General features: G+C 40.3%; 2 protein-coding genes and 1 non-coding gene across 6 annotated transcripts; 2 read left to right on the top strand and 1 right to left on the bottom strand.

Annotated features, from left to right (window-relative positions):
* Window positions 1–810: 810 nt before the first annotated feature.
* Window positions 811–12,767, top strand: LOC146390296 (endothelin receptor type B-like). The gene is made up of 8 exons (XM_084923352.1): window positions 811–983; window positions 1,911–2,710; window positions 3,308–3,435; window positions 5,261–5,462; window positions 8,120–8,272; window positions 8,350–8,486; window positions 8,574–8,682; window positions 9,810–12,767. The coding sequence occupies exons 2-8, from the start codon at window positions 2,201–2,203 to the stop codon at window positions 9,906–9,908; spliced, it is 1,338 nt and encodes a 445-aa protein (XP_084779478.1). The 5' UTR covers window positions 811–983; window positions 1,911–2,200; the 3' UTR covers window positions 9,909–12,767.
* A 608-nt stretch (window positions 12,768–13,375) lies between these two features.
* On the top strand, window positions 13,376–20,336 carry LOC146390297 (transmembrane protein 184C-like). 4 transcript variants are annotated; one of them, XM_084923356.1, is made up of 12 exons: window positions 13,377–13,713; window positions 14,787–14,944; window positions 15,224–15,354; window positions 16,189–16,225; window positions 16,389–16,594; window positions 16,677–16,751; window positions 17,551–17,644; window positions 18,024–18,136; window positions 18,235–18,334; window positions 19,204–19,281; window positions 19,396–19,489; window positions 19,695–20,336. In XM_084923356.1, exons 2-12 carry the CDS (start codon window positions 14,828–14,830, stop codon window positions 19,967–19,969), a joined length of 1,320 nt encoding a protein of 439 aa, XP_084779482.1. In that variant the 5' UTR covers window positions 13,377–13,713; window positions 14,787–14,827; the 3' UTR covers window positions 19,970–20,336. The 4 variants fall into 4 exon arrangements, with proteins under 4 accessions (XP_084779483.1, XP_084779482.1, XP_084779481.1 ...); XM_084923355.1 differs by having other exon boundaries at window positions 13,377–13,690; XM_084923354.1 differs by having other exon boundaries at window positions 13,377–13,684.
* A 4,069-nt stretch (window positions 20,337–24,405) lies between these two features.
* On the bottom strand, window positions 24,406–24,487 carry trnas-gcu (transfer RNA serine (anticodon GCU)). The gene has a single exon. It is a non-coding gene; the product is annotated as a tRNA-Ser (tRNA).
* Between the last annotated feature and the right edge of the window lie 564 nt (window positions 24,488–25,051).

Raw genomic sequence — 25,051 nt, forward strand, 5'->3', positions numbered from 1 at the left:
CATGGTCACCCTGATTGGTGCCTTACAGAAACCAGGTTTGAACCTTTGGTGACAGTTTTGTAATGAGAGAAAAAATAACATTTTAAGGTGCAGAATTAGGCATGTGTTGATTCATTTGGGCATTTGTGTAGCAATTTTCTGGTCTATCTGTATTTATAACTGTAGGTGGAAACAATGGGAACAAAGGCACAGGGAAGGTTCAAATCCAGGACAACTGCACTGCTTTCTTCTTAATTCACGTGTGCAGTCTGAGCACTGAGCTGAATAATTTCCATTTAATAAATCAGTTAATTAATTTGTGACCACCATGAATGTTCAAGCTTTGAGTTAAACACAGTTTACTTTGTGTTTCTCACTCATAAAAATAAAAAACTCTGTAAACTGTCCTGATATGTTTTCAGCATGTTCCTGTGATGGCTGTGAAGACTGGGGCTGGAGTGGAGCTTTGTTGAATTACTGTTTGAATCAGTCAGTAAAATGAGTTCAGGGATTAACGCTGAGCTCCGTGTGCAGTAATAAACCAACTCTGGAGTCTGGATACGCTCGTGTTCAAACACTCGTGACGCAGTCGTAAATTTTTACAGCTTCAATTTCCACAACATTGTTTTATCAACAAGCTCTCAAGTGGGAAATCTGGCTCGGTTTCAGTTGCGCTCACTGACGGTAAAAGACTTCATGTCTTCTTTATGAGATGTTCCACTGAGACCTGAAAAGAAGCGAGGAGGGGAGGAGGACAGCAAGTGAACAGGGAGACGAGAGGGAAGGAGGGAGGGAGGAGGGAGGAGGGGGACGCCCGAGCATTTACAGCAATCAGAGTGAGAGAGAGATAAAGAGGGAGCGAGGAAGTGAAAACTGAACTCAGTTTGATTTTAGTCAGTTTAGTCTGGACTGAGCAGAAGGAACTAATCTTCTTCTTCTTCGTTGAGTTTGGAAGGATTTATTTTAAGAGGAAGTGACAGACAAAGACAGAAAAACTCAAACAGGTGAGATTTTTAAACTTCTTTTCATATTTCATACATTTATACAGACGTAAATTTGAATTGTAAGCCAGCAGTGTATTCTGAAAAGTTCACACCTCTGATCTGTCTTTAATTTTTTTATGTCTTATTGACTCCAGCTGACTGTTCTGTCCTTCAAACACGTCTCTGTTATGTCTGTGGTTTAGGAGTAAAGTGAGAGTTCACTGAGCCCAGTCTGATCTGAGGTGGCCCAAACAAGTAAAACCAGATAAAGTGTCAAGAAGTATATTCTAAAACAATAAAATTCAATACGTGGTGTGTGTATAGTTGTCTGCGTTTATAACTCCAGTGTTTTCCCTGCGGTTTGAAATTTTGTGTGATCTTGTCAATTTCATGAGCCCAGGCAACTAACCACTCATACTAGATTGCATCCTGTCATCTCAACAGGAATAAATTAAGTTGTTGAATTTCATACAGATACTACATGATTTAATTAGGTTCACCATAAACATTAAATCATTTTGTACAAATTACAAGTTACATTTTTGTAAATGTAAAAACCACCAATTTCCTTTTTTGAGTGCAGCAGACTTTAGTCAGCTCCTTACTCCAGTATTCAGATAGGTGAGTTATTAAAAAAAATGTAATGCTGTAAAGTTGCTGTAAAACATTTTACCATGGGAGTCTATGGGGCTTTACTCACTGCTGAAGTCAGCCTCAAGAGGACAGCAGAAGAACTGGAATTTGCAACTTCACAGGCTTCATTTTCCAGTCCTGGAGGTTGCTCCTTGGAGATTACCTCTACAAGCCCTGTGAATTATCTCAATGTAGAAATATCTAGCCAAATATTAACATCTTATAGGATTAATATCTTTAAATATATAACTAAAATCCTCAAAAGTGGCCTTTACTAACCAATCGCCTGTCACTTTCATTCTACCCTCTCCACAGACCAAAAACAGCAGATTCATCTGAGGACCACGATCACTTTCACGTCCCCTTTCAGCCCAGCTTCACAAAGAGCAACAAAGATTCTGGAGTCCCAGAATTCAGGACTTTTGAACAAGTTTCTGAATCTGAGCAGCCAAACAGGGATCTTCTGGAATCAGTTTTGAAGCTACAGAAAGTTTTAGAAACACTACTACCTCCAGATTTTTCTCTAAATTTGGGAAGTGGTTTAGAAGCAGCAGTCCATAAGAATTTTTGGAGTCGCAGCAGCAGATTCAGTGAAGGGTTCCAGGATGGGACACAGAATTTCCTCCATGCCCTTTGGGTTCATCCTGCTGCTGATTGTCTGGTGTTTGTCATTTATTGATCCAGCTGTCTGCCAACATATCCCCACATCAGAGCCATCTTTCTCAAATCTGGTGATGTCTGATCTGCCAGGCTTCCACAGCACTGACCAACCTCTAGACCCAGGCTTGCATCATTTGCAAAATAATGTGAAGAAGAGTGGTCACGGAAAGCAACACTTCCAAAAGCTGAAGCGACACAAAGAACAACAACCGTCCACCAATACATCTACGGTGGTTAGGTGCTCAGTCAATGTGAAAATGAAAGCAACCTTCAGGTACATCAATGTCGTGCTTTCCTGTTTGATCTTTATTGTGGGAATCATTGGCAACGCCACCCTGCTGAGGATTATCTCCCAAAACAAAAGCATGAGGAATGGACCCAATGCTCTCATAGCCAGCCTCGCCCTCGGGGACCTGATATACATCGCAATAGTCATGCCGATCCATGTCTATAAGGTACTGGACTTAAGTTTATATGTATTAATCCTTTTAACACCTCAATAGCTTTCATAATCTACTGACTTGAAAATCCCAAAAGGTAGCATTGAAGAAACATGTGACCTTTAATAAGTTTTTACCTAAAGTCCTGAAGAAAATTTAAGTGCAAGAAGCTCAAAAGAGTAGAAGAGTTAAAAGGCTCTGATCAGATGGTGGGAGAGGTCAACTGTTGGAACGAGGTCTCAGTGGATCTGGGATATCAGCGGGAGTCTGACCTCACAAAGCTTTTAAAATTAGTTCAAAGATTTACTGGAAGCCAAAGAATCTTTTTCTGAAAAGTTGCCAGTTTAGCATGTGGCTAAAATAACATCAAAGCCTAACTCTAAGAGTACATTTGACAATATCAGGAGGTTTAATATTTATGACCTGGGTAGCACTAACATGGACAATATGATGGGGAACAAAACCACTTCCTAGCTGAGTGTCTCTATCAGGAAGTTGAGTGTCGTACTGATAACAACCCAAAAATATCCTGCTGATTGTGATTGCTCACACACTGTTTTAAAGCTCTCTCGGTTTGTCCGTGTGTGTGTGTGTGTGTGTGTGTGTGTGCAGCCCTTGGCGATGAGGTGGCCCTTTGCCGAGAATGACTTTGGGCTGTTCCTCTGCAAGCTGGTTCCCTTTGTGCAGAAAGCTTCAGCTGGCATCACCGTCCTCAGCCTGTGTGCTCTGAGTGTGGACAGGTAATACAAATTTTACTATGCTGATGATCTTCTTGATGCATTCTCAATCATCCAGGAAAGTAAATCTCCAAAAGTTGGTTCTGTTCATCTGGACGTAGCGCTTTGTGGGAGAAACGTTTCGTCACTCATCCAGTCTCAGCTGACTGCAGGTTTCCTCAACATTATAAACAATACATTACAATAACTATACATTATTATTACATTATTATAAACAATACATTTGCATAATGACTGAAACCAGCCCACTGAAGGAACAATGGGCTGATGATCGTATCCAGATATGCCCTTTATCAAAAATATCACAACTACATGTCTAAAAAAACAGACTCTGTCATCAGCTTCTAGTCTTAGTCTTAAACCTCAAATAGTGGCACTGGTTGTTTTAAAAAGGCTACTGTTTGTCAAAGCTGCCGTAGTCTAAAAAGATTCAAATCCACATTTTGAATGATGATTTCATTAATTGAGGGAAAAAATCCAAACCTACCTACCTAGTAAAAAAAAACACACACACAAAAAACCCTAGTAATCGTCCACCCTTGTTAAATCACAAATTAACTGTGATTATCCAAATATTTTGGAAAGCTCAGTTTAATTTTTACTAGTCACACCCAGGTCTGATTACTGTCAGACCAGCTGAATTAAGAAATCACTTAAATAGAACCTGTCTGATAAAGTAAAGCAGGTAAAAAGATATCAAAAGACAGCACATCATGCTACAGTCTAAAGAGACAGCTGAGAAACAAAGTCAGTGACATCTGTCAATCTGAAAAGGGTTAAAAAGTGATTTCTAAGGGTTTCTGGACTCAACTGGACCACGCTGAAGGCAATTATCCACAAATAGAGAAAACTTGGAACATTGACGACTCGTCGAGGAGGTCACAAAATAGTCCAGAACAACATCCAAAGAACTGCAGGCCTCACATGCCTCAGTTAAGGTCAAAGTTTATGATTCAACAATAAAGAAACTGGGCAAAAATGGCATCCATTGGAGAGTCCAGGAGAAAACCCCTGCTGACCAAAAACAACAAAAAGCCTTCTACATTCTAATGATCGGCAAAACCTTTGGGAAAATATTCTGTGACCTGACGAGGCGAAATCTTTTGGAAGATTTGAGTTACATCAGGCATAAAACTAACTTCACAACTTGCCATAATAGATGGAAACATGAATTCTGCTTTCTACCAGAAAATACTGAATACTAGGAGACAAGTAAACTTGGGTTAAGTGCACCTCAAAAAATAAATAAAAAGAAGAAGAAGGAGAGGTTTTTGGGGTGGTTTAGTCAAAGTCTGGACTTAGATTAGATTGAGATGTGTTGACATGACCTTAAACCTTCATGCTTGTAAACTCTCCAATGTGACCAAATTAAACCAATTCTAGAAAAGAACAGTGGGCCAGAGTTCCTGTACAGTGATTAGAAAGACTCATTGCCAGTTATCTAGCTAATTTTGTTGCCAACGGAGGCCCAACCAGTTATTACGTTTAGGAGGGCCGGGTAGGTTTGGATTACTTTCATCCTTATTAAATGAAATCATCATTTAAAAGCTGAATTTTGCATTTACTCGGGTATCTTTGTCAAACATTAAAATTGGTTTGATGATGTGAGACATGTAAGTGTGAGAAATATGCAAAAAACTAAGAAATCAGGAGGTTTATCTATATTTATAAGTGTGAAAATATGAAAAGGAAACAAGATCAGCATCAGATTAGATTTAAATTTGTCATTGTGCTAAAACTATGTGTGAAACTAACATTTGTGGAATGAATATTTTTCATGAACATTAACAGAAGACGTATTTTTGAAACTGTTCCACCTTACTTCCAGGTACCGAGCTGTGGCATCCTGGTCACGGGTGCAGGGCACGGGTCTCCCCACGGTAACAGCGGTGGAGATTGTTGTGATCTGGGTGCTGTCGGTGGTGCTGGCTGTGCCGGATGCTGTCACCTTCACTATGGTCCCTTCCACATACAACAACCATAGCTTCAATGTCTGCATGTTGTCACACAGGAACACACCCTTCCTGAAAGTGAGTCTGCACTCTGAGAGCTTGCGTATGTGGGCGTGTGTGTGTTTATGGGAACATCTGATAAATATTTAACCCTCAAAACTGACTATTGGCTGCTACAAAAGTTTCTTCACATCCTCCACAGCTCTCACGTGTCTCTTAATAGTTTTTTCACCTGTAAGGAAGCTTTTTTAAGTGGTATGTCAAAATGAAAATTGAAGGTAAAACAATAAGAAAATGAGCTGGTAGGGAGTGGTAAAGATTTATCAATTCTTACCTATCCCAGTCTGCATGCCAGAGTATCCTTGGGAAACATACTGAACAAGAGGCACCAGTGCGAGTGTTTGCACAAACATTAGACATGGCACTTTGGTACTTTGTGCTACAGTTTAACAGATATCAGGTAAAAACAAGAAGCCGTGTGTCAGGTTTGATCATGATGCCACTTTAAGATGAAAGGTCTCCATGGACGGGAAATAAGTGGCCACTTTCGTCCATTTCCATGGACTTGTGGTTGTTACGTCTCTGGGCGAGGCCTCTTTAACTCAGACGTTTAGGACAACATTTCCTGTTTATGTCTCCAGGTCATGAGTAGCACAAACAAACAGCACAGGCACTTGAATCTGAACCTGGGTCGGCTGACCTGCTATCAGTCTTTGGACTGAATTGGTGTTGTGTTTGCATATTAAAACTGAATCTTTGATGTAACAAAGCAGCTGGGTTCAAGTACAAGCTACCAGCTCCAAACACAGATCACAATCATGGTCATAAACAAAAAGCAAAGTTTAGAAAGACGAACATGTTCACATGGGCTTATTAAAGGATAATGTGGGTTTATTTTAACCCAGTTCATTTCCCATTAGTGTGGCTGTAGGCTTGGTTCACTCTAATGTTGCACTCTCCTACATGGAAAAGTTTTGATTCATGATGGTAATGCCAGCCTCCTGCAGCATTCAAGGAACATGGATTAATTAATGAGTCATTTCCAACATGTTTTGGATCTGACACAGAAGGGAGCTGAAATCAAATCACCAGCATATTTATCCACACACACTAATTTGATTTATCAGACAGCTGGTGTTTGTTGTGCTCCTCCTTTTCCTGAATCTCTGGAAAACAAGTGCAAAGTTAGTATAACCAACAGAAAACCAAACACACCCTCGCAAACTGTCAGTCTATTTAATTTCCCATCTCTTCCTCCAACATGTCAATGCACCATGTCAGTGATTGCTGTTTCAACCCCTCCACCTACACCAACATCCAGCTGCCAATTACAGTATGCTGCAGATTTTCAGGAGCCTATCACAGTAGTCTTAGAGTGAGAGGTGGTGTACACCTGGACAGGAGGCCAGAACATCATGGTGCCAACACAGAGAGATAGACAACTGTTCACACTCATATGCATACCTACAGCCAATTTGGAATCATCAGTTAACCTACCAAGCACATCTATGTACAGTCAGGAGAGATTTACGCAAGGAGGGGGGGTTAAATTGCTAACACAAAGGTCCCAGCTGAACTCAAATCCAGGATCAATTTTATATAGTATACAGAACCGCAAACAATACCCTAGAGGTGATTTATAATGTAAGATAAAAAGCCTAAGAGACGATACATGCCCCCTTGAGGCCCATATGGAGGCCCAAAAAGCAACAGCTATGGGGCCCACGTGTTTTCTTTGGACAAGCCCATAGTGGGTATGTCTATAGAAAACCCAAAAGGGCTAAACTGCTGTCGACTCTGTGTATGTGCACTCGTTTGGGGATCACGGGAGATAAACGTGGGTTTGTCCTGCCCACACTGCTGCAGTCTGTGGATTTTACAGACTGTGTGGATAGTGAAACTGAGGATCCAGATGCAGATGTGTGGAGGCAGTAAGAATTAAACAGAAAAAAACCCACCTTTATTGGCAGATAAATATTATGCAAAATCCATAAACAAAGAAAAAAAAAAGGACACATAACTATCAAAATAAAGCAGGAAGTGAAATCTAAATAGCAGCATGCAGAAACAAATTAACTTAATACTAGGAAACTAACAGGAGAGGATGGAACAAATACACTGAGGGTAACTAAACTGTAATGCAACCAGAAACTAAGAATGAGACTAAACACTCTAAAGAAAACACATGCAGAAAATTTAAACAAAAAGCAAACTCAGAAACAAGCAGAATACTTAAATAAACAAAACTTGAAAGCCCCCAAACTCAAAAACACTGGGTCAGTGACCCCGGACGAGGCCATGCAGAGGCTCATTTACCCACAGCTACCCATGGTGGGCCAACACGGGCACGTTTATGGGGAACAACCAGACAGTTGCCTGTGAGGAGTGTTTTATGACGGGTAACCATCTGCTGAGAGAAAAAACGAGAGCACAGAGAGATAGGTATAAAACACCTGCAGGATGCTATGTAGTAAAGCTGTTTCAGGTCTGTGCTGCATGTGTCAGCTGTTGGCTCTAGAGCACTGTGATGTGAACCAACAGATTCTAGAAAGTTTTTACATCCAGAAAAAAAATCTGTGAATACAGACTAGCATTGAAATATGGTCACTCGTGTCTCCAAAAACAAGACGATGGTGGCCAGAATGTTAAAGCTGAAGTTTCCAAAACCAACATTACTGTGTCCATCCTTTATGTACAGTCTGTGGGTGTAATGTGGTTGTTTCTGTGTTTTTCAGCACTACATCGAAGCCAAGGACTGGTGGTTTTTTGGTTTCTACTTCTGCATCCCTCTGGCCTGCTCAGCCATTTTCTACAGCCTCATGACCTGCGAGATGATCCAACACGAGAAAGAAAGTCTGAAGATCTCGCTGACCGAGCACCTCAAGCAGGTGATCACCAACACTGAAAAAAAGGCTGTTTATCTTTAACACACAAACAAGCTTCTTATGCAAAGTCCTCTCTGCAGCGGAGAGAAGTCGCTAAGGTCGTGTTCTGCCTGGTGTTGATCTTCGCCTTGTGCTGGTTTCCTCTCCATCTGGGTCGCCTGCTGAAGAAGATCATCTATGATCGAGACCTCAGTGAGCAGCGATGTGAACTCCTGAAGTAGGCCAACCATCATGCACTGCTGGGAAAACAAAGCTTTTTCTGTTTGTTTTTTTCTGGCTGTTTACATGTGTCTACATTTTCTAGTTTCCTGCTGGTCCTCGACTACATCGGCATCAACATGGCCACCATCAACTCCTGCATCAATCCCATAATCCTCTTCTTTGTGTCCAAGAAGTTCAAAAACTGCTTCAAGGTAAACACTGAACATGGCTGCGCTGTGTGAGAGCGAGTTTTTAATCTAGACTGCCAAGAATCTGCTTGTTTCTGTGCCAGCGTAGCATCGCAGCAAGGTCACGGGGTCAAAGGGCGTGAGATAGATATAACAGAGAAACAGAGACTTATCAGATGCTCCCAGACTGGAATTATCTAGAGGACAGAATGAGAGGGGAGATGTTTAAACATGGAAAGGTTGTGACCTTTGATAGGAGACTTATGGGAAGTTAGTTCTGTAGGGTTAAAGAGGCACTCCACCGAATTAGCACATAAAGGTCATCATGGTCAAACTTGTAGTGATGTTTGTGTTTAAGCTGATGACTTTTAGGACAAATGCAGATATCATACAGAGCTGATGATGTTCATGTCAGAGCGCTCTTGTGTGCAAACCTTTTTGGTTTTCTGTTTGGACTGACTATTTTTGACCAGTTAGCATCAGAACAAGATCTAAATAAGCAGCACATGTGCCTAAAAGAACAGCACGTCATACTGATACTTAACTCTTGTTCAGTTAATTTAGCAAATGAGCAGAGACATTCGGACATTTAATTTCTAAAACAATGATTAGGTCCAATCCTAGACAGTAAACACTTTTTACAGTGGAGATTTTTAAACCTTAGGTAATAAAACGTTATGCTGATGTTTTTTGGTTCTTGTCATTCTGTCTGTAAACACGACAGCTCGAAAAGTTTTGAATGAATTCCAATAAAACCTTGTAGGGGTGTGAGTGAGGTCATGTTAACAATCCATTAAATTTTAGCTCACATCCACCAACACCTTCAAGGTCAACTCAACGAATTAATGGTTGAATTAAAGCCTTATAACTTAAGAACTATGATCCCTACATGTGTGGTGTGTATGCAACACATACAGGAGAAAATACCCTATAAAGACTTAAAATATCATGCCACATTTGACCACTGACCTCCTCTTCAAGGTCAATAGATTGATCTGAAGGTCAAGCTGATGATAATGCTATATCAGGATACTAAAGGCGCTGAGGTGGTTCTCTGCTCTTTCAACAATGTGTCTCCTGTGAGTCGCCCACCTGAAAGAGGTACCCCTTTAACCTGACTCCCCTCTGTCTGTCTGTCTGTCTCTCTGCAGTCCTGTCTGTGCTGCTGGTGTTACTCTGGCTCTCTCTCTAACAGCATGCTGCCTCTCCACCACGGGACGAGCCTGCAGTACAAACACACTGACCACTGAGCGAGCAGGACACTGGCCTCCATCTGCAGCTCTGAGCGCTGAACCAGCAGCCACACAGAGACACTGACTGTGTGTGAAATACAGCACAGAGTACACCAGCGCTTTCATGTGTAGTCTTTACCTTTATTAGTGCATTTATTCAATTCTGTATTATATTATGTGTATTATATGTGATATAGTTATACTATGTGTTAGACCTTATAGCTGCAGTGTAGTGATGTTTAGTGACAAGTAGAGAGTTCCTTCGAAAAAAGGAAAAGAAAAAGGTTTTCCTCAAAGCCTGAGCTCCGAATTCAACCTCATCCAACACCTTTGGGATGAATTGGAAAGCCAAATGAGCCGGACCTCATCACCCAAGGTCTGTGTTGGGCCTCTTGTGGCTAAACAAAGTATTACATTAATTATGATAACATAAATAATGTGTTTTTGTGTCCTTTAACTTTTACTGCAGATAAGCTGTTAAATGACAGCAAATCTTTGTTTTTACTAAAGAAAAGAAAATTAACAAAATTTTATTTTATCAGATCAATTTGAAATAGCAATATTTTTTCATGATAGAAAAACATCTAAAACAAGAGAGAATTTCTTGTTTTATTTTCATACTTGATTAAAAAAAACAAAAAATCTTGTTTTGATCTTTTTTTCTGTGGATTTTGAAGTGTGTCCACAAAAACAGTGCATTTTCTCTTAATTAACAGAAACGTTTCATTTTTCTAGATCTTAGATGTGTCTGAGTTGCACGCAGACATTTTTTTCTTTTTTCTTTTATAGATCCTATTTATTGTTTTTTAAATATGTAAAATAATATTCAGTTAGTGCAAACAGAAACAATTGTGATGTCAAATGGTACAATAGCGTCCTCTAGAGGCTGAAATTTTGCATCACATCGCACAAAATCAAACGTCACACGTGATGGTAAATGCAAACGTCAGGGTCTTTCTGCTTTTGCAGCTGAAGCTGAAATTTAAATGAAGTGAAATATAAAACCTGTGTGTGCTGTGGAGCAGCGATCAGACAATCTGACTTCCACCAAAGTCTCTAAACATGTCAGCACACAGAGGTGGAAAGAGTACTAAAATATTTTACTCAAGTAAAAGTACTATTACTTTGCTGAAATTTTACTCAAGTACAAGTAAAATTACCTGTCCAAAAATGTACTCAAGTAAAAGTAAAAAGTAGCTCATTTAAAATGTACTCAGAGTAAAAGTTACATAGTTACTTTTCTGTCAGCAGGAGGACAGCCGCTTCTGAGTAGTGCAAAAAAAGACAGTGGGATATAAATCTCAAAGTAGTTCTTTTTTAGTGAAAAGAAAAACTTACAAATTAAAGTGCAGTGGCAGTTAAACTGCAAGTCTATAAATGAAAATGGATAATGGTCACCAAACCAATCAACCAAACTGTCAGGTATCACAGTGTTTTCAATACAAAACCATATCATTCTTTCACATGAGAATGTGTTCTAAACTGTCAAATAAGAGAACAAGTACTGAACTGAACGGCAGCTGCTTTAAAAATGTTTTTTAATTTTTTAAACTTGGCCCTGCCCTACTGTACCTCTAGATTAAAGTTCCTTTGTATCCATCCTAGAGTGTTACTCTCTGAACTTCCTGTTAATTTTGAGGAGCAGTTGATTTTCAAAGTTAGCAGAGTTCATCCTTGCTCACTTTGCAGTGAACAGTAGTCCAGCACAGCTAAAGAGACGCTCGAAGGCAGCTGAGGCAGGCAGGCCAGTGTTAAGTTTGAGAGAAAGTTTTTTAACGTCCCTAATAAGACATCAATGCATTACATAGCTACCGCTGGTAAATTATACCAATATACCTCGTGTTTTTTTTTTATTGGACAGTAACAGGCTAGTTAACGGGAGGTTGCAAGTGCTAATTAACAAGTAACAGAAGTCAGCTGTCTTTGACTAATCTAAGGTAAGTGAGCGCTCTGTTATTCTTTTGCCTGCAGTGTGAACATATGTGGGTTAAGTAAGAAAGTAGCCGCTTCTGTCTTTAATTTAAGTATTTTTTTAAATAAATTATTATTATTAACAAACAGGAAAAACGTAGGTAAACACATTTTCTTTTGGCAATTTACCAACCCAGTAAAAAAAATGTAAGTTGTGTGGACAACAACGTGCCCGATTACAGCAAGTTGCTAGTACCAACCAACGTTATCTGTGTTCTTCACAGATGTCTTAACTTAATGTGATTAATTTGAACACAGCCTTTTTGCTACCATAACGGTACGAGTTGTATTTAACTTACCTCTACATGCTTGCGCAGGTTTGATGTGGAATTTTTAAAAGCTGCTAACTCGGTCTCTCTGGGCAAACACAGCTTACACTGCATAATAAAGCTGTTGCCTTTCTTGCACTTGAAGCCGAAATGGTCCCTTAAATACGGCCAGGGGTTCACATCCGTTTCTTCGAATTCAGGGTCAGCAGAATTCGATGGGGCTTCTTTTTTCACTGGATCCGTAACACCGATGTCAGACTCCATCTTTAACGTGACCTTAGCGCCAATTTGTTCTACTACCCATTGTTCCCTGCAGTATTTCCGAACCGCAATGTTTTTTTTTTATTTTTAATTTACTCAGTAACGGGTGTGATTGAAAACGTAGCGAACTACAATACTTTTTAAAAAATATACTTAAGTAAAAGTAAAATTACAGACTTGAAAAATGACTTTAAAAAGTACAAATACATAAAAAAACTACTCAATTACAGTAACGCAAGTAAATGTAATTCGTTACTTTCCACCTCTGTCAGCACATGGACTGAAGTTACTAGTGTTGAACTATTCATCTGTTTTATATCTATACTTACTGTGACTTGTTTAATAAGTATTACACGTGTTTGTTAATAAAAGTATATTCTCCACATGCTCATGAAGCTCTGCTTTGGTTTTTATATATGTGTGTGAGTGCTAAATGTCTGATTTGATTCGTTTTCCAGTGCACTGCAGTTAAGAGCTTCTGTAAATGCACTCAGTCCTTTGGTTCCCAGATGGGGCTTTCAGAGGGACACGCATCACGCTGTCAGCTCTGTGAGGCTCTGTGAGGCAATTTTATTTTACATATTTCAGATTATATATTGAAATTTTACAAAAATATTTAATCTGAGGATTTTATGTTTTATAAATTAGTTTAGCTTTGTATCTCATACATTTTCTTTGTCTCATAACTTTATTGTTTTCAGATACTTTTATTATTTTACTCTGCTATTTTGTAACCTAGTTTTTAATTTCATAATATGTCTCATAGTTTGAATTAGTTGATTCATAATTCTGACTTTTAATCTCATAATTGTAATTTAGCATTTTGATATTTTTTTTTCTGCATTATTACTAATAATGTTTACAATATTGTTTAAGTCTAAAATTATTTTAAGAAGTATTTTTTTATTGGCGTCAACGAGCTTCCATACATTACGAAAAACATGTCCTTGAGCAGAGGTAATTTAATTTGAAAGTTCACGCCCTGTTTGTGGCGCTTTTCCGCTGACCACGTGACTGACGGACAGCGGGGAGCTGGGTGAGGTCCCAGCCTATGACGTGGGCGCGTAAACACGGGAAAGGGCGAACACGGACATCGGTGTGTGTGGTCGATCGATCCGGATCAGTCCGGTGGTCTGACAGTGATCTGGGGTCTACTGAAAACATCAAAGGGGATCAGCTGGGCTTCATTTTGCAGTGTGTGGTTGGGCGGAGGAAGGATGCGTTGCCTGGTAACAGAGACCGGAGTGAGGATGAAAGCAGGCCAACCGTCGCTCTGAGTGAACGTCTTCCGCCGTAACGGTCCACATTTTCTTCTTTTAACAGTTCGGTTTAAATCTATTGTATCAAACCAGCAGCCTTTTAACTGATCAGCGGATAAAGGTGGTGATGCCTGAAGAATACACCGTGTACTGACCTCATTACACGCTGGACATTTAAGATTTTTACGACATTTTAAAGCTGTAATACGCCTTTAAGAGGCTACATGTCCGCGAAGAGGGATGCTTTAACCCCAGCGGTCATTTTAACACGTTTAAGGCTAATATACCTAATTAATATGGATGGATACAGTGGTGGTCCCTAGAGCCCTTAAGATATTAAACTTATGTGTTTTTTGGTATAATAGGGATCACATAGTACACTGTTTACCAAAATATTACCCACAGATTTCAGTTTATTTGAGTTTTAGTGCTATAAATCAGTCTAACTTCAAGAGTAGGACCCATAAATAATTACTTTTTACTTATTTAGACATAAGTTAGATTTTTTTTTAATGTATTCTATCATTTCTAATTTGGCAAAATACAAACTTTTTATGCAGTTAGTGGAGATTTTAAGTCCAAGGTTGCGTTTTACAAAGTTTTATTGATATTTTATTGGCTTTTACTGACAGAATAAATAAATATAAGGCAGTTTTCTTCGCTCAGCACTAGTGTCATACTTTAGTTTGTTTATGGGCTAATTAACAGGTGTTTTAAATACTAAAAACTCCAACTGCCATAACATAAAAGTTGTGTCTGTAACAAGTGTGTCCATACTTTCAAATGTGTGTTTTCACATTTGAAAGATTGTGTGGAGGGTTTTTCACAGAGATATTCTGCAGAAATGTCTGTTTACCTGGTTTGAATCAATGCCAGCTTGCAGAATGTTAAGTTGTTAAGTAAGCACAAGTCAAATTACACATCCTTTTGTCATTATTAATCCAGACAAATGCCATCATAAATTAAATCGGTGCTCTTTTTGTGCAGTTTGCTAAGATTTTTATGCAATCATTTGCACAAAATTGTGATTTTCAGGTCAAATGAAGAGTGTGTAATGAAATGAACGGGTTAATTACACATGCTGCAGCAATTTTAATGTCTCCGCCTTAACAACCTGCCTGTGGTCTGTGGTTTAGGATGCGTGCCTGTAGTCCGCGTTGAGGGTGAAGCTGCCGTCATGCCGTGTACATGTGCAGAGTGGAGGAGGTGGATCCGCCCGCTGGTTCTGGTGCTTTATGCCCTCCTGCTGGTCGCCGTGCTGCCGCTCTGCATCTGGGAGCTGCAGAAGGACAAAGTACTGACACCTCGTCCTGTGCTCATCTGTGGACCAAACATAGTCGCATGATCTCATAGCCCCCTGTTCATGCTGTAATAAGCAGACTGTATATAAAAGATGGACTCATCATTAGTAGTTTATCTGTTTTTTATCTTTAATGCATAAAAAAGGTGGAGTTTTATTTATGCAGTGTTCTCACTGCACAAAAAAACACAACAGTCCTGCAGTGACTAACTGTGATGTTGCAGGAAGGATGTTGGATACACTTTAAAGCCTGCGGTCTGTGTCTGCGTGCAGGTCGGCACTCACAGTAAAGCCTGGTTCATCGCTGGCGTCTTTGTGTTTCTGACCATCCCGATCTCGCTGTGGGGGATCCTGCAGCACATGGTGCACTACACACAGCCTGAGCTGCAGAAGCCCATCATCAGGTAAACACACACACACACACACTTCAGTTCTGTCTTCAAACACTCTAAATGTCTCCACACATACACTGAAGCAGGTCTGATAGAGTCTGACTTTAGGACTGTTGTATTTGACGTCAGCTACGAGGCGTCAGGTGTAAAAATGAAATAAGCTGCAGATTTTAAGCTGGATGCTGAAGTTGAAGGAAAAAGCAGAAAGTGGGTATTTTGTGCCTAAAAGCCTACTCTTGTTGGTAGCTATTAAATTTAATCTAATTTGAAAAGTCTAAAATTAGCTTCACCGGAGAAGCTCTGAGGATGTTTTCCTCCATCTGTTACGCTGGGAACACTTCAGAAAGGCCAATGTGAGCAGCAGGGATGATTACAGCAAGATAAATTATAATTACTTGCTCCACACTATATTAAATTTTTTTTTAGTCAAACAGGAGTTTGAAAAAAAATGACTTTGACTTCACCCACTATTTTTTAAACTCTTGTTCTGAAGCGTTAACTTTAGCATTATGGTTGTCGCCATGTTGTTTTTGGGACTATAAGTGGCTGTGTGATGTTTAGTGGAGTGCTAACTTATGAGCTAAAGTTAGCTTGCTTTGTTAGCATGGTGCATCCATAAACTGTACAGGTGTAAATGCACACACTAATAAAATACTAGAATTATACTCAACAAAAAGCAAGCATAAACCTTTTGGATGAACTGTTAGTGACACTGGATATCAACATGGTAACAATTCATTTTTACCCTGAGGGTCATAGAATGATAACTTGCTGCATAATTGGGTAAACTTGTTGTTTACCAGTCCAACCAGTCCATTTAGGACCCTCTCTGTCTCTTTTCAACAGGATACTGTGGATGGTGCCGATCTACAGTTTGGACAGTGTGAGTCATTGTTACACACAAACGAACACAGACATCCAGCGACACAGACCCTTCAGTATTTTCTTCCTTTGCCGTGTTTATAACTCTTTTACACTTAATGAAATTCATTAAATTCTTTCCCTCATGTGACCTTTATGATTTCTGCTTGTTGAACGTCTTTCAGTGGCTGGCCCTGCGATATCCCAACCTGGCCATCTACGTGGACACGTGCAGGGAGTGCTACGAGGCCTACGTCATTTACAACTTCCTGGTTTTCCTGCTGAACTTCCTGAGTAACCAGTACCCCAGCCTGGTGCTCATGCTGGAGGTCCAGCAGCAGCAGCCACATCTGCCCCCGCTGTGCTGCTGCCCACCATGGCCCATGGGAGAGTAAGAAGAGGGAGGTCACAGAGAGGGAGTTCAAAGTGTGTGATGAATGGATGCATGTTAAGTTTTTTTCTCTCTCTGTCAGGGTGCTGCTGTTCAGGTGTAAGCTGGGAGTCCTGCAGTACACTGTGGTCAGACCAGTTACCACAGTGATAGCGCTGTGAGTTTCATGCTATAACTGTAATGTTTTATAGCCTAATGTTTGTAACTGTAGCAGTAATACTTGATGTTGATTCCAGCTATTGGCTGTAGTCTTTCTGTTAGCTGTTGAAATATATCTATTTTTTCCAACATGATTAGTAATGCAGGATGAAACCTCTCCTTGTGTTTAGTGTGATAATTCAATCACTGCTAACCTACTTAGAGCAGCCGTGGCCCATTTTATCACCTAAAACACTCCTGTGGTCCAAACAGACCTTTACTCAGAGCTGTGCTCATCACATGAGCCTAAGAGGAAGTTACTGCCTTTACTGCGTTTTCACTGATCTTCTGCTTGTTAAGGCTGTACAGAATCCTGCTGTTAGCAACCATGACATTTTTATTCAAACCTCATTCAACAGTTTTGATTTATAAGTGAAACAAAATGTTTTCATTATATATTATTTTATAAACATCACTGTCTTGATATTTTTACTTGAACTAGAAAGAAATGTTCAAAATCAACTAACACCAGTAATATTTAAAAAACAGCAGAATGAAAATCACCTCTGACTTGACTGAAGATTAAAATAAAAGCCGTTTTTTCTACTGTAAAAATTTGCAGTAACTTGTTTTTCCCACGTATGTATTCACAGCGATATCCACATGGAACAGTAGAGTACTGTACACCATTTTCTTTATTTTTCTACCTCAGTTTGGGAAAGTGTAGATGTTTTCATATGTTTTGTAATCTGAGAGCAAACTGAAAAAAACAGTGAAGTTTGTGACCTGCTAAAGTGACTGATTGCTTTTGTGTGCAGCATCTGTCAGCTCTGTGGGGTTTATGATGAAGCAAACTTCAGCTTCAGAAACGCCTGGTCCTACCTGGTCATAATCAACAACATATCACAGCTGGTAAAGACTCAGCGTCATCATCACAGAGCAGCAGTTTCACATTCCCAGTGTGTCAAATACCCCTGTTTCTGGTTGTTAGCACACCTGGTTACATCTGGATTATTTTGGGTTTTTTTTGTATTTGAACATCTGGTATGAGACTGCATTACATCAGAGCATGTAGTACAAACATTAGCCCCCAGCCCGAAACTTATCTGAACCCTGTTTACCTTTACACAGTTTTTTTTAAGCCAGTATCCTTCAGAAAAAGTGAAAACTGGTCTGCTGAGGCTTTTTTTTTTAGGTTATCTCAGTTAATACTAAATTTAAAATCTATGATTTCTGTGAGAAAGAGATCAAGTGAAATTCCAAAATTATATTTTTGTTTCTTTCGCTGCAGTTTGCCATGTATTGTCTGGTGTTGCTCTATCGAGCTCTCAGGGAGGAGCTGATGCCCATCAGGCCTGTGGGGAAGTTCCTCTGTGTCAAACTGGTCGTGTTCGTCTCCTTCTGGTAAGGATGGGAGTGTGATTGTAATAGCTTTGGGTTTTGAGCCGTTTCATTTTTCCCTTTAAACAGAGGCAGTGCTGATACATTCATTTTGTCTCCAGGCAGGCGGTTTTAATAGCACTGCTGGTGAAAGTTGGTGTGATCTCTGACAAACACACCTGGGACTGGGACAGCGTGGAGGCTGTGGCTACTGGTCTGCAGGTACAGATCATACTGCTGCATCACAGTCAGCTGACCTTTGATTTATTTGTCTTCATGTTTAGATAACAGGTGAGATTTCCTGGACTTTTAGCAGAGATTAAAATTTAGCAACGTTCAGCTTTCTGTACAGATTAGAAGACAAATGAACTAAAAACAGTAAAAGTGATGAAAATAAATGCCACAGTGTTCAGATAAAGCATGAAAACTGAGTAGCAGAATAAAAAGAGGACTTTAATGACACTTGCTGATGGGTGCTGCAGAAGAAACCAACAATAGCCCAAACATCAAGGAGTCGAACTAAAAATGCAAAAAATGAAGTATCACACCAAAAACAGAAGCAAAGTCACAAAATAATATGGAGACATTAGGTGAAATGAAGTACTGTAAACATCATTAGTGTGATATTAGGATCACACTCAGCAGCAGTGCAGTGTTTCCTATAGCACTTTGTGAAAACAGTAAGGTACACTGATAAATTTGAGGGTCCAGGAAGAAGAAGAAGAAGACTGAGCAGCAGGGAGGGATTTAAACAGGTACATCCTTGAAATATGACAGAAAAGCTGCCTGATATCAGACAGAACTCTGACTCTCACATCTGGAATCAAACAAACACAAAAGATGATGGAAAAGTAAACCATTCAGTATAAATTTGTATATATTTCTGGTCTTTCTGCATGAATTGATGGAACAGCTAAAATGAAACAGGATGAAACATCAGAAAAACTGACTTCTTAAGGTGAAATGACTGCAAGAGGCACACAAAAACACAAGGCACAAAAAAAGGAAATCTATTTTTTTTAAAAACAGTTAAACACATTTTACGCTGCTGTTTCTATTCTGAAAGGTAATTGAGTTTTTAACTCATATAGGACTTCATCATCTGCATAGAGATGTTTCTGGCTGCCATCGCTCACCACTATACCTTCACCTACAAGCCCTATGTACAGGTAACCTTATTATCTATCTATCTATCTATCTATCTGTCTATCTGTCTATCTATCTATCTATCTATCTATCTATCTATCTATCTATCTATCTATCTATCTGTTTCCGTCCATCAGGAAGCAGAGGAGGGGTCGTGTTTTGACAGCTTTTTGGCCATGTGGGATTTCTCTGATATCAGAGCTGATGTCAGTGAGCAGGTCCGCCATGTTGGTGAGTGTCTGACTCAGAAATCATCACAGTATGTGGAAATGACACTGAAGCAGTTTGTTGAGGAACACATCAGTGATTGGAAATGGGGCTAAACTGCTTTGGTGCTACTGCTCTCTCTGTTTTAGATGTTCTTAATTTTGAGTGTAGAAAAAGGGAAAAAAGACATTGCAGCTGTTTCATGTTTGTTTCCTCCCTCCCCTCTCAGGCCGGACGTTCCTGGGTCGTCCCAACAAGATGTATTTCGGTGCTGTGGCTCGACCCGAGCACACTGAGCACACCGGCCTCCTCGCAGCCACCTCGCAGGACCCCATCGCCGTGGCAGCCACGTCGATGCCCACCTCCCCTTCGTCAAGTGGGCGCTATCAGGGGCTCGGCCACACCACGGCACCCCATTCTATCTCCGCTCCTGCTGGGTTCACGTCCTCGTCTTGGGATGAAGACAGCGAAGGTTCCCCTCCACAGGCGGGTGGAGCCCAATAACAACAGGGACGTACAGCAAAGAGGAGAGAAAGAGACTCTGTCTGTATTCAAATCTAAAACAAACTATAAACATGAACTCTTCTGAACTTTCTGCACTTACGTTTAAAAAAAACGAGGCCAAGCATACAAGCATACTGTAACGTTAAAGCCATGTTTGTTGGAAATCTTTGGTATTTAAAAATAACTACTCAGATTTCAATGTCTGAATATGTATTTTGATGTCAAATGATGTAATTTTGATAAATGTATCTGTCGCGTGTGAAGGAAAAGGATTGGAGAGTTTTCAGCAGGTTATTCGAGCTAGCTTTGACTATTTCTTCTAACTTATTATACATAAATAAACAGACTGTGCTATGAGCAATCACAAGTGTAGTCCTGTACCTCTGATAACTCAAAAACATCCCTTAACTATCTGAAGAACAAACATCAGCATAGTAAATCATCTTCAGTCATTAGATCCTTTATCTAAGTGTGAACCAGTGAACCAGAAACCATAGATATACATACATGTAAATGCTGCTTCCAGGCTGGTTAGATGTGCTGCTGCCACTTTGCTCAGTGAGTCTGACTGTGAGCTCTGACTTGTTCCTAAATACTAAACTTTGTCACGCTTTTTGATCTTCCAATGAAAGAAAAACCAAGCATTGGGGAAAAAAAGCTCCACTTGTGAGAAGTTGTTTTATGCTTTCTCTTGTTGCATTTGATAAATTAAAATAGATTAATAATGAGAATATTAGAATATCGAGTGAGTATCATCACACTGAAATAAACTGTCACTGCTTAATGTCATGTTAAAAAAACATGAACATTTTATTTCACATATCAAAAAGATAAATATAACCCTATATAACCCTAATTTAAAATCACATGAGCAAAAACACAACTGCAACAAGCTGAACATAAATCTGCCCGATCAACAAAGAGGCTGCTGCTGCAAAGTCAGCACCTTGAAGCTTGATATGCAGCTGCCCACATGAACAAACCAAACCAAAAGTTTTATAATCAGATGAAACAAAGATTATGCTGTTTCGGCAAAATGACTTGAGGTATGTTTGGAAGGACAATGGTGAAGTTTTCAAACCTAGGAACACTGAACCTGCTGTGAAGCATAGTGGTGGCAGCATCATGCTCTGGGGCTGTTTTGCTGCCAGTGGTGCTGGTACACTACACAGAGTGGTTGGAATAATGAAGAAGGAGGACTAGCTCTAAATTCTTCAACTTCTCGTCAAGTCAACGGCTATAAACTTGGACACAACCGTGATGTTCCCAAACTCACATTAAAACTGTCTTTGTAATGGATAAAGTAGGCTAACATTAAGATTCTGGAATAGGCTTCCCAAAGCCCCGACCCCAACCCTGTTGAATATTTGTTGACTTGAAAGTTATACCAACCAATTTAAATAAATTCTACAAATTGTGTCGTGAGAAGTGGTCAGATATCAGCCAGAATTATGTTAGAAGCTTGTTGATGGCAACCAAAAACATCCAGTTCAGGTGGAACTTACTAAGGGACATTTATCCAAGTATTAGTGATGATTTATTTATACTTTTGACCCTGTGTGGATTAGATAAAATACAAAATACATTCAAACTCTAGCTCCCAATTCTTGTAATTAAAGATGCATGCTTTACAATCATTCCATACTTGAAACAGAATAGTTCGGTTACAATAAATCACATTTGTGTAACTCATTTAAATAATCTGTTCCCAGGATTTCATGCTGTGAAATGGAAGCTCCACCAAATGCATGTGCAATAAGGCCAATATGCAACTCTTCATTACAGTTTTTCTCAGTCGCTTTGGTGCGTTCCTCAGAACACCATTAACATTTGCACAGCAGTTAGTGCATTTCCCAAAACAATTAGTGCAAACTGCAAAACCTAGTGGATAGCCTGCAAAAGCACGTCACATGCACAGAATTGATTATCCATACCTCAAAAGCAAGTATCCATGTCAATGAAACTGTCAGTGCCATCAAAATGAAAAGTCTTGACACCATCTTTATGAACAAGATAGTCAAATGGCATTGTCATGTTTCCACTATGACAGTTTATAATTTCAGTGTTTCCCATTGCAAAAACAATTGGTGACACCTGAAAATGCTGACGACAGCACTATGGCCTACCTGTACAGCCATCTGAAATGTGCAGTAAAGTCACTGTAGATGTTATGGGAGTAACTGAGACACTGAATACGTACGTTTCACATTTCCATTGTGTAGAAGTGTTTGTAATCCTACAGAATTGTGCAAAAGAAAAATATGCTACAGTCACTTGTTCACTGTAGAATACATGTAAACATAAAATCACCCATTTGGTAGAGCTGTGCACTAATGTGAACAATAAACAGCACATGTAACAGTACAGTAAATCATTCTGGCACATCCAGACGTTCCTGTCTGTCTGGCCACATATTTTCATCTACATCACAACAGATGTTATCCCTCGCAATGCAGCGAGGAAAGTATCTCCTGGAGTGGCGAATCCATCCTCTGCAGGACCCTGCTGTGATGTCGTCACATGCTGCATCCATGGCTGCTAGCAGGGCCATTTGCTCATGTGGATGCCGGTCATAAACTTTCCACCTCCAGGCAGAGAAAAACTCCTCTATTGGATTAAGGAATGGGGAATATGGAGGGAGATATTCAACCAGAAGTCTGTCATGTGCTGCAAACCACTCTCTGACCTGATGGGAGTGGTGAAAACGGACATTATCCCAGACAACAACATACTTGCTGAGTTGGCCTCCACCTCTCTCATTCTCAGGGACTAGGTCCCTGTAAAGAGTGTCTAAAAATGTCAGGAGATGTTGGGTATTGTATGGACCAAGAAGGGGGATATGGGTGAGGACGCCGTTGTCTGAGATGGCTGCACACATGGTAATATTCCCTCCGCGCTGACCAGGGACTTCAGTGGTTGCCCTCTGTCCAATGCGATTTCTTCCACGCCTTCTGCCTTTGGCCAGATTGAAACCTGCCTCATCAACATATATGAATGTGTGCAGTGTTTCCCTGGCTTCCAGCTCCAGTACACGCTTTAGAGAGAGAGACAGAAATGCAATGTCACAATATGCCTGTGTACAGTAACAAACAGTAATGCATGCATTTGGTAAAACACATTGTAGAGTATGTGCTGTGGAATTGCAAGTGTACTGCATGAAACTACGAAGTACTGTAAAACAGTTTGCAGTGCAGAACATAGAAGACCAGCTTTACCTGCACATACTGGTGACGGATCTCCTTCACCCTGTCACTGTTTCGTTCAAATGGCACCTTATACAATTGCTTCATGTGGATTTCATTTTTCTTGAGTACTCTGTCAATTGTTGAAATTGAAACAGATTCAATATTGCCAAATACCGTGTGATTCTCTATGACAGCGCTTTGTATTTCTCTCAGCTTTATTGCATTGTTTGCAATGACCATTGCACAAATGGCTTCTTCTTGCTGTGGGGTAAAAAGGGGCCCTCTTCCGCCTCCGCGAGGTTGTCTTACAATCCTATGTGGTGCAGAGTGAACTCTTTGTGAAATTGCAAATACAGTACAGTAACATGTGATGTGTCTGAGATGGCACAGTACAGTACAGTGTATTACTGTTTGCATACCTGTTTTCCCTACGGAATGTTTGGATGATTGAACTGACAGTAGTTCTTCCAATATTGGGTTGCACCCTTCGACCAGCCTCCTCCATGGTGAGGCCGTGATTGACAACATGGTCCACAATTGTAGCCCTTATTTCATTAGGAATCCGCCTATATCTGCCTCTTCTCCCTCTTCCCCTTCCCCTTCCTCCCCGCATCCTCACCCCTCTTCCACGGTGCTGACCTTCCATTTTGTGTCACAGAAGTGTAGAAATGGTACACACTAGCTCCTGCGCAGTTTATATATGCTTGCCAATTGGGGATTCACAGGATTCATCCATAATTGACAGTGAACAAGTTGTTTGTCATTGGTTACAACTAAACTTTCACACGCCGCCTCATGAGTGACAGCTGTGATTCACCTGAGATCAATTGTTCAATTTCGGAGACATTTCCAGGAAAAATGATACAGAAAGGTATAGGATTTGCTTGAAAGATGGCCAATATTTGGCATGTGATAACTAGTTCAACAATTTTGTGTGTGATGACTCAAGCAATGGATGTATGACTATTAGTTTTATTGGGAACGACTATTCAGCATCCATAGGTATGATTACTTTTGACTGACATGACATAAGCAAATGGAAATGTCAGAAAGCAGCAGGGAAATGTATGGAAGCAACTGATTCATGTCCAAAATCATTTGCAGTTTGTTCAGAGAGAGGAGAAATTGCTACTATGATGTGCACAAATGACTGAGTGTTGTGGAGGTTGAACTAATAGTTATGAGAATTTCAATTCTGATCTGAGAAACGCACCAAAGCGACTGAGAAAAACTGTAAGTAGAAAGAGGTCTCGACGAGGATGGGATTCGAACCCACGCGTGCAGAGCACAATGGATTAGCAGTCCATCGCCTTAACCACTCGGCCACCTCATCTCCTTGCCGTGGTTTTTTTGCCAGCAGAATTGGGAATTTATTCTGTGACCATGTAGTCTGGATGGACAAAATGCGAGCTGAGCGCTAGTGTATCGACGCAGGGAAATCTACTCCAGATCCCCGACGAGGGGCTGCGTAACACTTTGGTAGAAGCCTGGAGTGATGCTGGCTTCTTCTTTGAGTCTGTTCTTCTTGGGGGTTGCCAGAGTGGATCATCTGCCTCCATCTCACCCTGCCCCTAGCATTCTCCTCTGTCACAGCAGCCCTCTTCATGTCCTCCTCAACTAGATCCATGAACTTTCTCTTCCGTATTTTTCTTTTCCTCCTGCCTAGCAGCTCCATATTTTACACCCTTTTCCCAGTATATCTTATATTCCTCCTCTGCCCATTTCCAAACCACCGCAGCCTTACCGGTCTAATTTTGTCTCCAAACCGCTCAACCCCAGCTGTCCCTCTGACATAGTCAGTTCTAATCTTTTTCCATCCTGGACACTCCCAACATAAAAAAACTTACCATCTTCAACTCTGACAACTCCATCTCGGCCTCTCGTCTTTTCCTCCGTG

This window comes from Perissodus microlepis, chromosome 3 (genome assembly GCF_051167445.1).
Source record: "Perissodus microlepis isolate ML-2025 ecotype Zambia chromosome 3, ASM5116744v1, whole genome shotgun sequence".
Lineage (NCBI taxonomy): Eukaryota > Metazoa > Chordata > Actinopteri > Cichliformes > Cichlidae > Perissodus > Perissodus microlepis.